A 15,669-nucleotide genomic window follows, 5' to 3' on the forward strand; every position below is an offset into this window, starting at 1 on the left:
GTCCCAGGTCATTGCTGTAAAAGTCCAAGTCAAGTCACAAGTATTAGAACATTTTTTCAAGTCAAGTCTAAAGTCATAAAATTAATGACTCGAGTCTGACTCGAGTCCAAGTCATGTGACTCGAGTCCACACCTCTGATTATTACTCACTGACAGGTAAGCTGATAAGGGCACGTTTCAGTGACCAGGTTTGAACTTTGCTCCCTGTGAGAGTCGCAGGTGGAGTCAGCCACAGCGCTGCTCACCTGCTGTTTCAGGAAATGAAGCGTTGATCCACGGCACCCGCCACGACCCACGACTGGAGGTATCACACAGTAAGTTGATCTAATAGATGTTTCTATTTCTGGGGATTTTTTTTTAAATATTAATGAAAGGATTCAAAACTGAGATGATTTTTACATTTATATATCAACACAGCAAAGAGTGGAAAACTTCACAGCAAGTGTAAAACGTATTACAGAACAGCCTGGCTCTGCCGTGAGCAAATAAGTGATAATTAGTAATAATAATTAGCGATATAGTGCTAATAGAACTATTATATTATATTATATTATATTATATTCAGTGTTGGGAACTAACGGAATACATGAAACCCAAACAAAACACGCAATAAGAGGCTCTAATATAAGCGCTTGATGTTGGCGGCATCAGTTACACAGTGGACCCGAAGCCAGCGCAACGCAGCCAGCAGCGCACGGGCAGGAACCCATTTCTTACTTGGAAATTCCGTCACCAATTCACATATAAAGAAGAAAGGGATGGGCGAAATCTGACCGTCCAATGCAAATTCAGTTTGCATTGCAAGCTGCTCTCAGCATCGAAGGACTCCACCAGGTTTTAGTTGTGGTTGCTGCCTGGGTCATGTTGAAAGCAGACAGAAAGAAAACACAATACTGATACAGAAATTGTTTTCTATACGAGATCTCTGCAAAACCTACAGCCTTACCTAATGTCCACCCTACTGTTGCTCATTTATATTAAGATTTAAACATCTAGTTGGTACTGCTTTCAGAGGTGCACATGATTGTTTGCAGCTAGCAGGTTGTTAATGCTATCCATCAAGTCTAACAGCACCTCAGCTAACACCAGCTAACAATGTTAGCTCGGTAATATTAATAAATCACACAGTAATAGTACATTACAGAGTTGTAAAAATCATGACAATATATCAAGTAATCCAAAGTATTCAGAATACGTTACTCACACTGAGTAACTTAACGGAATATGTTACAAACTACATTTAGTGCCATTCTGTATACTGTAATCTGTAGTGGAATACATTTTAAACATAACCTTCCCCACACTGATATTATATTATATTATATTATATTATATTATATTATATTATATTAGAACTATTTAGTCTGACTGCTTTGCTTTTTAAAAATATTTTGTTGAGAATAAAGAGTTACAAAACTTCAATGGATCAACAAACGTTTAAATCAACTAAATGTTTCAAATTTCAGTTTTCTACTTTTCATTGCTTTAAAATTCTCTGTCAGTGTCAGTTTACTTATGTTTTAACAAGGTTTAAGTTCTGTTTTTACTTGGCTTTGTGCTGGTTTAAACTTTTGCTCATTATATCATGGGACTATTTTTAGGATCATAAGTTTCAAATTACAAATTGTGTGGATTGGGAATTGTTGAATGTTGTCAGTTTGTATGCCCCACAGGTCAGATTGAATTGTCAGTTAGAGAGAGAGGAATTCCACAATAAGCTGGATGAAGTGATAAAAACAAAAAATCTTTTGTCTATTGAAGTTTGATTTAAGCAAACCTTAATAGACATGTAGTGGAGGGGAACAGAGGTGTTAGGTAGGTACTGTGTTAAGGAGATAAATGCAGATGGACAGATGGTGGATTTTGGAAAAAGAATGGAAATGACTGTGGGGAACACTTTGAGAAGAGGGATGGGTGATGTATGAGAGGGAAACAAGGTGTACACAGGACGACTACATCACATGCAGTGAGTGCAAACTTAAAGAGATAGGAGGAGGCGAGGTGTGGTGGCAGGCCAGAATGTAGCTGGGCAATATCACATGGTGTTCTACATCTATGATACGTTTGGACATCAACACAAAGAAGCAAGTGAAGGCGGTATTAAAGGGTCTATTAAAGGGTGGAAGTTAAGAAGAGAAGACTGTTGCTCAGAGCTCAGGGAGGAGTTGAGACAAGCTCTGGGTGGCAGTGAAGGGTTACAGGGAAATTAAAGCTTTACTGCTGAGGGAAACTAGCAAGAAGGCATTCAGTGTTTCCTCTGGATAGAGGAAAGCGAACAAAGATAGAGGTGGAAATGTACTAATAGGTCAAAGAATTGTGCTGGAACTGAGCTAATGAATGATAAAATGAAAGAGAGAGGAGGCTGGATGAAGGACAGTTAGTGAATGAGGAAGCAGAGTAAGGAGGAAGTGAGGCCAGCTGTGAAGGGGATGAAGAGTGTGAAAGCAGCTGTGGAGCTATGTCCAGGAGACAGGGCAGTGGACCTTATAACAAGACTGTTTAACATAATCCCAGACAGTGACGACGATGCCTGAGTGCTGTCCTTTGTTATATTTGTAGTTTTGAGTTATTTACTTGAAGTTTAACTTTGTACTTAAGCATGTCCAACAGTCATTTTAGAAACATTCAGGAACATTTTTAATTTTTGAGTTGCTGAGTTCTTGTTGCTGCTCATTACAGCCGTCTGTCCCCATCTTTGAGATAAGCACTACCATGACTGTCTCCTGGGCTTCTCTCTTCTTCATCTGTTTATTACCCTGCACGATGGGAGGTGAGTATTCATTTCATTTTGTCAATGACTTCCAAGTTTTATTTTTGTTGCATGTCAGTAGCAGACCTGCCCAATAACAACAAGAGGGGGAAACCCCAAAATATGGAGCAGCTTTCTTTGATGTGAAGAACAAAATAATTACGGACAGTGTAATCTCAAGAGAAAATACACAGGAGAACAACATGATCAGAGCTTCCACCTCAGATATCACAGTTAGAGCTGATAGATTTTGAGGCATGTCCACATTTCTCATATAGAAACCGCACCAGGCACATGGTTTCACTCCACACGCTGAGAAAGACACTGAACACTGCGCTGAATTAGGAACTTTGGTTAAAAGCACACTGTAGAGAGAGTAAACCTCATATAATTTTATATCCTTTTACATGCTAAGCTCATAGTGGACCTCAGAGCCACAAATTGTTAGACTCACATTGCGGTTTCAGGATTCTTTTCCAAGACAGCCAATAAATGAACAATAACAATCAACTGTATTGATCAGTGTAGTCATAAGATCATGGAGTCAGTCTGGGGCTGTGAGATCTGCAGGGAAATACGTGATCCAGCTTTGCCGCTCTTCACACGAATGAATCGAGTGAACCGACAAGTACAAACATATCCCTGGATGTGCTTTATTTGTTGTCAGATAAAACAAACCTCTGATGTCTGATTCCAGCTTGTGGTACTTTGTAACTATGGTGACTATGTAGCAAATGTTTCTGAAACTTATATTTCCACAGCATGTTTGAACCTCTCGCTATTACAAAGGATCAGTCTTTACCTATGATGCAGTCTTGGGGGAAAAACTGATCAAATCTATAATTTCAGTAACATGTCAACAGCCGTGCTCAGACATTTGTTTAATCATGTGACTAACAAGGAAAATCTTCCTTCTAGGTTTGAACAACAGCGAGAAAATATTTTACAATGTCAGCTTTGATGCTTATCAATTGAAGGATCAGTCCTGTTTTGTGCTGTGTTTAACTTTCAGCCTTGTCAAAAGCCAACACAACAAAACCAATGGCCTTTGTGATATTTACTTACCTTGAGCAAACAGCTCTCAAGCACCATATTGAAAAAAAAGCAGTATGCACCTGTATAGCCTGCAGCATGCATTGCCATTGTCCTGTGAGAAGGAAAAGTTCTTCACTGATTGATGTCACTTCCATATTTCACTTGTATTTTTTTAGCATTTGTGTTTAAAATGTTGTGATTTGCCAACACCACACCTTTATACACCTTTCATAATAGTCTACTGTAGTTAAAACGTCAGTTAATACCAGAGTTACTTTGTATACTTATGCATATTTATGCATTTATCCAAACAGCTATTATGTGCCAGCGTAGAGTTTAAAACCCTGCATATGCAGGAGCTTCAGGCAGTTTCACATCAAACATTAGAATAAGTTAAAATCCACTGAATCAAAATTCAGTGGAACATTTTTAGGATTTGATATGATTGGAGATATAACTGGTTGCAATCTTTGGAGATGTTGTAATGCAATCATGTCAACACACAGCAGAATCTCAAAAGAATATCTCCAATATTTTATTATTATATTACATGAAGAAGAATGTGTATTTAAAGCAAATTCAAACCTTACCTAAGAATGAATGTGGCCCTTTTAAGTAAATGTTACATACACTTTGAGATCATGATATTAAATATAATTTTTCATATAGTAAGGCCAAAAGTATTTTCTAAATCATAGAATTAAGGTATTATCACAGTAAAGAAATATGTTTTATATGATCATCAGTGACAGGAGCTCATTTAGTCAAACAAAATGTGCAGAAACACCTCTGTGTTCCACACAAGGTTGCAAATCCTCACATCTGTTCTCTTTTAAACTTACCAGTGTCAAGCCAGTTTCAGCTGGAGCCGATGACTGCAGCAGTGCTTAAAGGCTCCGATGCCCAGTTCATCGCCAGAGTGACCGGATCGTGGGAATTCATGACCTGGACAGTTGGACAGTTTCTGGTCCTCACGGTCCGTAGCAACACTACAATACTCCCAGTAGAACAGTATTCTGCTATATTCTGCTCCAGTGATAACAGCAGTTGTGTGGAGTTTACCATCCATAACGTCAGCCGCTCACTGATCGGGACCCGTCACCTGTGCGGTTCAAGGGTCATATGGAAAAAAAACAGCACAGCTTTCTGTACAAGGTGGGTTCGTAAACATGTATCAGACGTTTTGAAATCTGGCGATTAAAAGCCTAATTCATGTATCGGTTGACCTCTAACCTCAATGTGCAGTCAGTCAAACCTAGAGGAGGATGTTACCTTCAAGGTCTTTACCTTCTTTTCCTTGTATTTTCACACCATTGTTGTAATGACTGGAGTGTACTCTGGAGGACAGCAGTGAGCACTGATTTTCAGGCTTCTCAACGGCCTCTGGCAGCAGCGTCTAACCATAAAGTAGATCTGATGAGAAAGAGAAACAAAAAGCTTTAAAGCTAAAATGAAAGTTGAAATGACCATTTCTGTGACGCTGACAGAATGTTAGATGGCAACAGGCCAGCCTGTTTTATTTTATTTTAATTTGATAAATCTAGTTGGATAAATTTAGCATCATGCATGCACAGAGTTGCAGTGATCTCATAAATGAACCAGTTAAACAGTTTATTTAGACCCTGGCTGACAATTATGAATAAATTATCTGGGTTATTGTTGTGGAACTTCAGGATTTATAAAAAACGAGCGAGTCTTTTATATTTTCCAGTTTAACAAAGTGTAAACCTAATGAAACCGTGGCAACAGTGACTGAAATAATTCCTTAGGTATTCCCCCAAAACAAAAAACAAAACCCTGTACAATAAATTTGTTGCAGGCTTAGAAAGATTTAGAAAGGTTGTAAAAGTGTCAGCAGTTCAGTTGTATGTGAGCTCAGCCCTGACATGTGTTCAGCTCAGATGTTGAATCTAGCAGTTTTCCAGATAATCAGCCTGAAGCCAAGCTTTTACACAGACAGCAGTACGGAGTAAAATATGTTGTTAATCTGAGTCCTGGTTGCCTATTAATGGACATTGATTGTGAAGCACTGATGGAGAGCTGTCTCATGAAGTTGATTAGAATCTTATTGCTTTTCTGCAAGGGGACATTAACGAGGGACACTCGCAGTGAACATTCTGGTTAAAGAGAGTTTCACAGTGAAACGATACGAGTTCCTGAATGGGAGCACCCCTGTAATGATCGAGCCCTTGTCAAAGACGTGCTTATCTTTACACCTGCCTATTTCTCCCACGTGGTGATCTGGCCATGTGTTACCTGGTAATTTCCAGTGTCCATATTAAAAAGAGTCCCTGGAAATTTTGTTCTGCCCAACTTTGCATTGGTAGTTTAACTCTGGGGATAAAATCAGTGCATAACCTTATGCTGAAGAAAACGATGACCGTACCCCCGGTCGTGCTTCTGAGCTGATTCTAAAAACTATTACTTGGGGTGTGTAGATGAGAGCTGGGTCACTTTGACACAGAAGCTAATATTTCAGGTTCGTGGTAAAATTGTAAAAGTGCAAATGGTCCGAACACGTTTTACAGGGAGCAAAGGCTCATTTAGGGAAGAACTAGAGTAGTGCATGGATCGACTACTGCTGATCGCTAACATTGCAACAGTTTCCTCCACCCAGTCCCTTTATGTAACATATTTAAAAAATAAAGAAGTCAACAGGCAAATACTGCATTTCAGCATTTAATAAAGCACACAGAGAATCAAAGCCCCGACATAACACAAAGGAGTGCCAGGAGAGGGTCTTTTATGAGATAGCGACCAGACATCTGGTTAAATGAAGCCTGCTGTTAGAAAACAATAATTTCTTATTAAGATATAAGAAGTTATTATAAAATATTATCCATACATGCGTACAAGGTGTATTTGTCAGCAGTTGTTTATAGCCACGGGTTTGTTTCTGTGGTGTATATTTATTAGAGCAGGATGAAGTATTTATTTCACTCAGCTTAATGATAATTTGAGGAAATAACATAGCTCACTCTCAGAGATATAGTGAGTGAAAATTTAATTAAGCTCGATCAACATTTGGCAGTGGTTTATTGGTTGTTTGACTAATTTACTACATTGGCTTCTATACTAAACATGAATCTCTAAATCTCAGCTGGAGGAAGTTATGAGGAAGTCGATCTCTGCTTACATGACTTTACTGCAGATTTTTGGTCTTTTCGTGTTTTAAGGGCAATGTTAAATATAGGGAACAACTTTCATCTATATTTTTCAGTTTATTCTTCAGGTCCAATTGTGAAGCTAAGAATTTATTGTGGACAGCACATTGTCGCCACTCTTTGATTATAAGGTCAGAAATGGGTTTTCTTCTGGACCTAAACTCTCCTCTGTCTTTCTCAGAGAACGGTACGATCAGCATCGCAGGACCGAGCATGAAGGTGATGTATGACCAGCAGGTAACGTTCCAGTGTGCAGCAGCTGGTTGGTACCCCAAACCTACAGTCACATGGACTCTAAATGGTAACGCTATGAACAGCACCCTGGACAACTTCACAGATAATGGGGATTTCTTTAACTCCACCAGTGTACTAACCTTCCAGGCAGTCAGAGACACGACAGTCAAATGTTTGGTGAGCATCCCAGCACTGACATCCCCGCAATCAACGTCTCTCTTCTTAGTAGTTGGTAAGAAACTCTTACTTACTTTTTGTGTATAAAGTTGAAAATGTTTAACAAAGAAGTTACAAGCCGTGACTTCTGCTACCTTCAGAAACAAGAGGATCTGTTTTTGAGTCATTTCCTCTATCTGTGTTACTGCCACTACTTTACACTTTAATTCCAACGACCTTTGCAATGCTGCCAGTCTGACCACAGAGTGCAGACAAGCAGAAAACTGTCATTTTATGTGCAAAGCGATCCCTGTGTAAAACAAAGATGTTAGTATTTTTCATTAAACCTTTGGTATGCTGCACTATTTTTTGCTAAACCTAAAACAAAATGTTGCCCTTTTTAAATCTAAAAGCTGTTTTAAATCACACTTTTAGAAAAGAGTTAGATGTACGTGCCCTCGTGGTGAACTTCAGACGATTTTGGTTCAGGAGATTAAAAGCAAGAGAGCAATAAACTGTCACCTTCCAAAACACACTTTACAACATACTTGCATGACTGAAACTTTTCTAATTAAAACCAAATCTAAAATAAAGGTCTAACCAGGTAAAGTAAATATGATGTAATAGAATTTTATCATAGGTCAAGTCTGGACAGTCATGGACGCAATGTGAGGCGGTATAGCTGGAAACTGTCCATGTATTAGGGTACTCACAAAAAGTAATGTATTACATTACTTACTGTTTTCTTCAAAAGTAATGCAGTATGTTATTTTATTACTCACTGGAGAAAGTAATTTGTTAGACTACTTGTTACATTACTTTGTCATTACTTAATAAAATTACTTGAATTGTACTGTCTTGTTGTCTGCACACCAATACACATGTGTAACCTAATGAAACAGTCTTTCTTTCAGTTCTTATGTATGAACACAAAACAATAAAACAAAGATGAAAACCAGCCTAAGAGACTTCAAAGTGATCGCCACAGTCATCCTGCTTTAGAAATACGAGCAGGCAGCTAGCTTAGTGTTAGCGAGCTTTATGTGCAGATGAGACAAAAGTTCAAAGCGCCAAAGTTCTGTTAGCAGGATAATACATGTGTTTCTCTCCCGGATGCAGTTTGGTTTACCACGATGCTCGTGTCCTGTTAAGCAAGCAAAAAGCTTGCGTCAAAGCTCTAACCATTTTCCTTCTCCTGAAATCCACTGACTGCTGCAAGAGTGCGCAGGAAGAAAAATGTATTATTGTTGGATTCTTTTTCCTTTCTATCCACCCTGCATGCAGATAACTAATGAATGTTAGTAACATGTCACATTACTATGTTACTGAAAAATATAAAGTGATTACAGGCATGTATTACTTTGTAACATATTACACCCTACACCGATATATTATAATCATATAAGGAGATAATTATATTTTCACGTTTTTTTCCGTGTGGAGGCATATCTCACATGGGATTATAAGACATGTACTCTCTCCAATTAATGCGAGAGAATTTATTTTCCACATTGCTTATTTATGCCTGATAGATTCTGAAGGTCCTAACAATGATTTCAGTGTTAGAAGTAATCGGCAGGGTCTTCCTTTAATGAATGACCCTGACAAAGCACGACAGCGTGAATGATGATATATTACTGTTTGCCTTAGCCAGTATAACAGATTCCTTCTACTGTATGCTCAGATCTTATGAATAAGTGAAAATCCACAGATAGACATAAATATATAATTTATCAGATCTGATAAAAAATAAAATAAAATAAACAGACAAAAACCAAATAAAAAAAATATTCAACTTATAACGTAGAGTAATTACCCTAACACCAATAGCCCTGAATGTTTGGAGCCAGCCAAGAGGACACAGATATCACATGGATTCTATGCTGTAATATGCAAAGAGGGAGAAGTGACATTTCTACCAGGAAGTAAAGCGTCCTGCTTCAAATAAATAGAGTAGAATAACAGCTACGGACTGTTCTGAATGCCCAATCTTAGGTTTTTTTAATCTTGTCTCTGTATGATGTCAGTAAGAAGAGATATACCTAATATAGTCATGTCCACTGTCATTATGCAGTGCCACAGGACTAATTCTTGAGTTGGTATTATACTCATCTAGTTCCCACACCTTTTAGGTTTTTTGTTAGATGCCTCAGAAAAAGTATCCAGTTAACGCAAGCTTTAGACATTCACATTCTGTTCTGCAGAATTAAATATGTAATTTAACACGCCACGCTTTTGCCTCTCCCAGAAAAGAGGAAAAGACCACAAAGGTTGTCATCAGTTCTCATTTGTCAAGAGAACCACAGTCGTGCTGTGGCCAGGATGTCAGTGGGACTCTGTTCAAATATTTTTGTTTTGTGAGCGATAACCAATCAGATGAAGCAGTGTAATGTGTAAAGCATAAAAGAAGTGTGTGTGTATGTGTGTGGGTGTCTGTGTATAGGTGTGTGCTTGCTCATGGGGGGTCATATGATTGTTGGGGTTTTCTCTGTATGTGTTATTGTAGGGTCTCCCTTACATACAAAGCACCTTGAGGCGACTGTTGTTGTGATTTGGTGCTGTATAAATACGGCTGAATTGAACTGAATTGAACCTAGGCACAGTATGAGATACATAGGGATTAGTTTGGACACTGAGTTTTAAATAAGCAGAAATTTATTCCTTTCCCTTCGTTTTAGGTGCTTTTATTGAACAGTTTAGTGTGATAACAACAGCTTTAAATCTTTGAATCACTTTCTCTTACTTCTGATCTTTCTTCTGCAAAAGCTCCCAAGCCGCCTAATTGGACTGTGTTGATAGCTGTGGTTGTGTCCTTTGGAAGTCTTGCTCTGCTGGTTTTGCTCATCATTGGAATTTGGTTCTGCTACAAACGCAGGAAAGAAAAACGTAAGGGTCTCATTATGTCATTAACTACGTAGATTCTGTGTCCCCACAATCACAAATGTTATACTAACAGATGATGAGCACAAATACAGAAGTCACTGTTTCATTTGTTAACTACAAGTATTTGTGAATCTGTTTTTAGAAACAAACTATCAGGACGAAATGAGGTAAAAGCCGATTTAAAATTATTCTGCCATTTAATTTATTTATTAACTAGTAAACCTTTTTCAGCATACAGTAAAACTGACTGATGTTCATATTTGTGTGCTGTAGGAGAGTGAGGACACAGAGCCAGTTAAGTGGTGTGCATGGACCCAGAAACAAAGAGGGACAAGTGAACACAGCATATGTGCCGGAGGGTCAGACAAGTAAGACTGAACACAAACACACAAGCCTTTAAGAAGTTACTCGTGTACTGTACCAGTATCTAACAGATAAAAGGGTACTTGTTCTTGTACTTTGCTCTTTGGTGGAAATCTCTGAACAATCTTAGAGGTAATCCAATTATCCAAAACCATCTGATACACTTTGAATCTTTACATTTTTTTGCATAGTTGGTGATCCATCCTTCTTTTCCTGTTTTGCTTCTCTCTTCGCAGATGTTCCTACCAGTGAAATCACTGACAATGGCTTATTCCAGGTAAATAGCTCCAGTAATTTAGATCCTGATCTGGGTTTTATGCAGCAGTAAACATGCTAGCTTATCAGCCTGTCCAAGCTGACAATGGGATGGGTTAATAGGCTGTCAGGCAGACAGCTCACCAATCAATCACAGGACTGTTATTGGACAATAGAAAGCAGTTTTGTTGGGTTTGTGACTTTCTTACAACTCCTTTTCTTACAGCTGCACTGTACTGGTGACTTTGGTGGAAGCGAAGAGCAAAGATGTGTTACAGTTCTTGTCTATGTCTTCCGTGCTAGCAGCCCAGTAAAGCTGTAATTAGACAGAGCAGTGTTTGAGCTAAATGCTAAAGTTAGCATACAGTGCTTTTCAGAAGACCAGTAGGCCTATCACCATCTTAGTTTAGCATATTAGCAAACTACTATTTGGCTACGTTCACACTGCAGGTCTTGATGCTCAATTCCGATTTTTTGATCAAATCCGATTTTTTTGTCTGCTCGTTCACACTACAAATAAAATGCGACAGCAAACGCTCTGTAGTGTGAACGCTCAAAGCGGCCCGCATGCGCAAAAGAAGATGCCACACACAACGCGCTCTGTTTAGACCCAGAGCAAACAGTATTGTTTGACCGATGGCCCTTAATATAAAGACTTCGGACTTTACGTTTCCCAATCTTTGCTTTAAGTTATTTTGTTATTTACATAATAATGTAGATAACCTGATAATGATCCTTATTGCTGTTTTAGAGGAGCGCTGCTTCAAAGGATAGCTGCAGATTTCTGTCAGAATCTGCAGATTATACAGTACAAATAAAATGTTCACGTTTCTCCAACGATGTCTTCCCAACAGTTTCACTGACATCTACACTGGACGGCCAGGAAGCGTTCGCGATGTCTTCTCGGGCGCTTCTCCGGAGCTGATAATCAGCGTCTGTCTTGTGTTGGTGACGTAAAAGACGGATTTAATGCAACATGACCGTTCACACAGCAGTCGCTTTCTAAAACATCGGATATGTATCGGATTCAGTACCACATACGAAAGTGACCCAGATCGGATTTGAAAATATCGGATTTGTGCCGTTCACACTGTCAGACCATGATTGGATAGATGGGTCGCATAGGGTCAAAAAAATCGGATTTGATGCGCTTTCGCCTGCAGTGTGAACATAGCCTTTGTTTAAGGGTAAATATAAAGTAGGACATGGGCTAATTTGCAGGTTTTTTTGTGGGGGAAAAAATACTTGAATTACCTTGAAAATGTTCATTTTGATCACATGATGACTCAAGGTCATGTGTCACTGCTATGCTAATCCATTCAGTAGATGTTGAGATATTTCACTGATATTATAGAGAACAGCAGTTTATCTGTAAATGCTTCAGGACATTTTAATGAGAAACAAAAAATGTTGATCTCTTTGTTAACTGACTCAGAGTTACTGCAGTTACCTTAGGTAGAGCCACAGTACTAGCTAAACAGCAATCATTGCTTCACAGTTCAGTGTCAGCACCGCATAATGAAGTCTATTTTCTGTCTGGATCTTCAGCCTAAAATATGAACTCTCATCACGTCATGATTTTAGATGCTTGTTTGAATAAACCTGATTGCCTTTTAAGTTTGTCATCGTGAATCCTCGAGTTATGGTTGTGCTTCAACCGAACCGTTTTATCCTTGAGTCCAACTAAACATTTTTTTAGATGTTCCCTCTGGACTTTCAAAAGATATCATGCGATAAAATGAATAATGCCTCCCTTAAATAGAGCTTTTCCAGTCAAGCAGCAGCAGTTTGTATGCTTAAGTGGTTCAAGTCTGTCTTCATAATGTCATCATACTCCAGTGAACGCTTGGGGTTCAGTGTCTTGCTCGAGGATACTTTGACATTTTGCTATTCAGACTGAAGCAGCCAGGAATCAAACCATCAGCTGACCTGCTCTACTTCCTGTGGCAAAGCCAACCTGTAGAGAAGCATCGTTTTTTTCACAGTTCAATCTTTGTTTCATGCTGTAATGTCATCTCATGGATTACACAATAGAACACCAGTTTTTCTAGTATTGAATCCATCTGATCCTTGGAACCATATTCTTTACATAAACCACAGTGAGTAACACTGGGCAGAACACTTGACACAGGTGGCGTACATTACAGTCCAAATTTTGCTTAGTCATGCTGTGTGCCTTTGGAAATGCTGAGACTGTTTTGATTAATTCAGATCATTTTGCTCTGGTAAATGAGCAAACATGATAATGTATTCATGTGGCTTCACTTCTGCATTCAACCACGTGAAAATATATTCTCCATAATTATGAACATGTTAATTTTTCCATGTACTTTAGCAGGCAGGGCACAAATGGATGAGTCACTGTTTTACCATGCAACTAATTTAAGTTTTGAATGATGCACCCAATAAACAAAGATGTTATTCAAGACCACAGTTACATTGCAGTATTTCCAAGCTGATTACGTGTTCAGAGGAGGAATATGATTAATGTGTTGTATAGATTTTAAAGTAACACACAGGAATATAGGTTGATGAAAATGTTGAAAGAAAATTTTGGATTTATTATTATTTATAATGTTAAATTTTGCTGTTTTTGATTTTTAGGTATCTACTGTGGCAAACAGTGCACAAGCAGGTGGTGCCTTCTACAATTTTGAGGATCCAGGCTTCATAAAACACAGACACGTCACGATTGTGTGAGGACAAACAGAGGACACGTCTCTGAATGCTTGCGAGCCTGGGAACAAACCTGCACAGCATCTAAACGGTGCTCGGCTTTGTCTGGATAAAAGGTGATGTGAATGACTGGATCTGCTCAAACCAAAGACTGATGTAGTGTGAAGGCTGTAGCCTCAGGTGGCCACGCAGATTTTAAATCCTCCATAATTTATTGTAGAGAAGAAATCATATAACCCTGCGATATATATACGAATTGTGTACATTTTTATTGTAACATTATGTGAATTTAAATATTCAAAAGTGATGAAAGTGATTAAACTTCTAAATCCCCTAATTTGCATCTCCTTACTTGTAAAGCAATTGTTCTCTGAAGAGTTGTCTATTTTAAAAAACATTATTAAAACCTGTTTTAAATGGTTACTTTGAGAATGACATGGCAGTTTCACATGTATAAGTTATTAGCCAGCTGCTGTGCACGGGCAGTTTGCAGTGGTTGTAGCTCATGAGGTGGAGCAAGTCATCTACTAACTGGAGGTTTGGCAGTTCAATTCCTTGTTGTTCCAGTCTCCATACCAAAGTATCCTTTGCTCAGATATTGCATGAGTACACGATTTCTTTGAGTTATAGCAATTTTATTTGTCATGGTGCAAAATAGAAATTCGTCATTTTGCCAGGGTCACACCCTCTGACAAAAACTCAGTTTTCAATGTAGCGCAAGACCAACTTCTTAAGGCTTTTCCTGGACAAATTTAGTTAAGGTTGCTCGGGTCACCCACCTCTACTCTGTATCCCAAAGTGTTAAACATGACATTTCCTGTTTCCACTAGGTGGCGCTGTCACCAATGTCAAATATGGCAGTTGAAATGTTTTCAGGGGCGGAGCCTTATCACATGTGGGAAGTTTGGGCCAGATTGGACCGTGTTTGAATGAGAGCAAATACAAATTTAAAATGATCGCCGTGGCGCCACGGACTCGCCCTATGACAAAAACTCAAAAGCTCCACAATTTAATGTGGCCCAAGTCTGTAGTTGAGACTGACCAAATATGATGTTGATTTGTCCCTATGAGGAGTTCGCAAAAGTACAACACCTGGAAATCAGCTGGAAAATATCACCTTCAATTGAACAACGGAAGCTAAATGTCCCTCCATCCATTCCCTTCCACTTATCCTTGTTAGGGTCACAGGGGGGCTGGAGACTATACACCCTGGACAGGTCGCCAGTCTGCCGCAGGGCTAACACACAGAGACAGACAACCATTCACACCTATGGGCAATTTGAAAGGAGGTACCATAGGATGTTCATTGCCTGGGCCCTTCTGGCCTTAAGAATTAAAGGCATAGTACAATTAAACAAACCAAATGAGGGGTCCAATCATTGTAGTTTCATTCATAGTATTTTCATTGGTTTCAATCATTGTAGAAACCAAACTGCCTGGCGACGGTGTGATGTGTACGGCTGCATTTTTCCAGCAAGGCACCCAGGCTCTAAGTGGTGTCCAGATTGGAGCTTTGTATACTGGAGTGTGGGGCCACATGGGTATACCTACAAAAAAAGTGCCTCACACTTATATCTAGACTCTAATTTTTGAGATTTATATTTCCACAGCCAAGTGAAACCCTACTGAGCCACAACAAAACTTTTAAATTAAATAATAAATATTTCAAATATTTTTGGACCATTTAAACCATTAAAATCAGATTTAAATGAGCAGATTTCAATTACAAGTTCAGACATTTTTGCTGTTTAAGCGGTCAAAAGCCAAAACGAACCGTAATTCCTGCTATGGCACAGAAATGCTGTTCTCACACTTTAATGTACGCCAGTAATTCCAGATTCAGCACGTTTTTATCAACTGCTGGATCAGCTGGACTCAGATGACCTTTACTTGGCCAAGAAACAATTTTTGGAATTTGTTGGTGAAAACGACCAGAATGCAGCAAACTCGTCCAGCTGAGCTTTACGATCAAATACAAGCCACTGATTGGCAACGCTCCCCACTGGATCAATTAGGTGATAACGTGACATCGCTCTCATTATCACTCCTATGTAATTAGAGATTAAACTTAATTTGTGAGTAGATTTAATGCGATCTTCATTCAAATAGCCACTGAAGGTTCTGACATGAACTTTGGGACTACTTAGTGAGAAAG

At 38.8% G+C, this 15,669-nt stretch overlaps 1 protein-coding gene across 2 annotated transcripts; it reads left to right on the forward strand.

The window, feature by feature from the left end:
* Positions 1-206: 206 nt before the first annotated feature.
* Positions 207-13,841, forward strand: igsf5a (immunoglobulin superfamily, member 5a). Of its 2 annotated transcripts, XM_040011440.1 has the most exons (9): positions 207-313; positions 2,679-2,769; positions 4,629-4,938; positions 7,129-7,413; positions 10,104-10,223; positions 10,363-10,387; positions 10,494-10,588; positions 10,820-10,860; positions 13,443-13,841. In XM_040011440.1, the coding sequence occupies exons 4-9, from the start codon at positions 7,161-7,163 to the stop codon at positions 13,536-13,538; spliced, it is 630 nt and encodes a 209-aa protein (XP_039867374.1). In that variant the 5' UTR covers positions 207-313; positions 2,679-2,769; positions 4,629-4,938; positions 7,129-7,160; the 3' UTR covers positions 13,539-13,841. The 2 variants fall into 2 exon arrangements, with proteins under 2 accessions (XP_039867374.1, XP_039867381.1); XM_040011447.1 differs by lacking the exon at positions 207-313 and having other exon boundaries at positions 1,577-2,769.
* The last annotated feature ends 1,828 nt before the right edge of the window (positions 13,842-15,669 follow it).

Source organism: Simochromis diagramma, unplaced genomic scaffold, assembly GCF_900408965.1.
Source record: "Simochromis diagramma unplaced genomic scaffold, fSimDia1.1 OVJJ01000123.1, whole genome shotgun sequence".
Taxonomy (NCBI): domain Eukaryota; kingdom Metazoa; phylum Chordata; class Actinopteri; order Cichliformes; family Cichlidae; genus Simochromis; species Simochromis diagramma.

Coding starts and splice junctions, on each gene's coding strand:
- igsf5a (XM_040011440.1), top strand. CDS start 7,161: ATGAAGGTGATGTATGACCAGCAGGTAACGTTCCAGTGTGCAGCAGCT. Junction 7,414..10,103: donor GTCTCTCTTCTTAGTAGTTG/GTAAGAAACTCT, acceptor CTTCTGCAAAAG/CTCCCAAGCCGCCTAATTGG. Junction 10,388..10,493: donor AACTATCAGGACGAAATGAG/GTAAAAGCCGAT, acceptor TGTGTGCTGTAG/GAGAGTGAGGACACAGAGCC.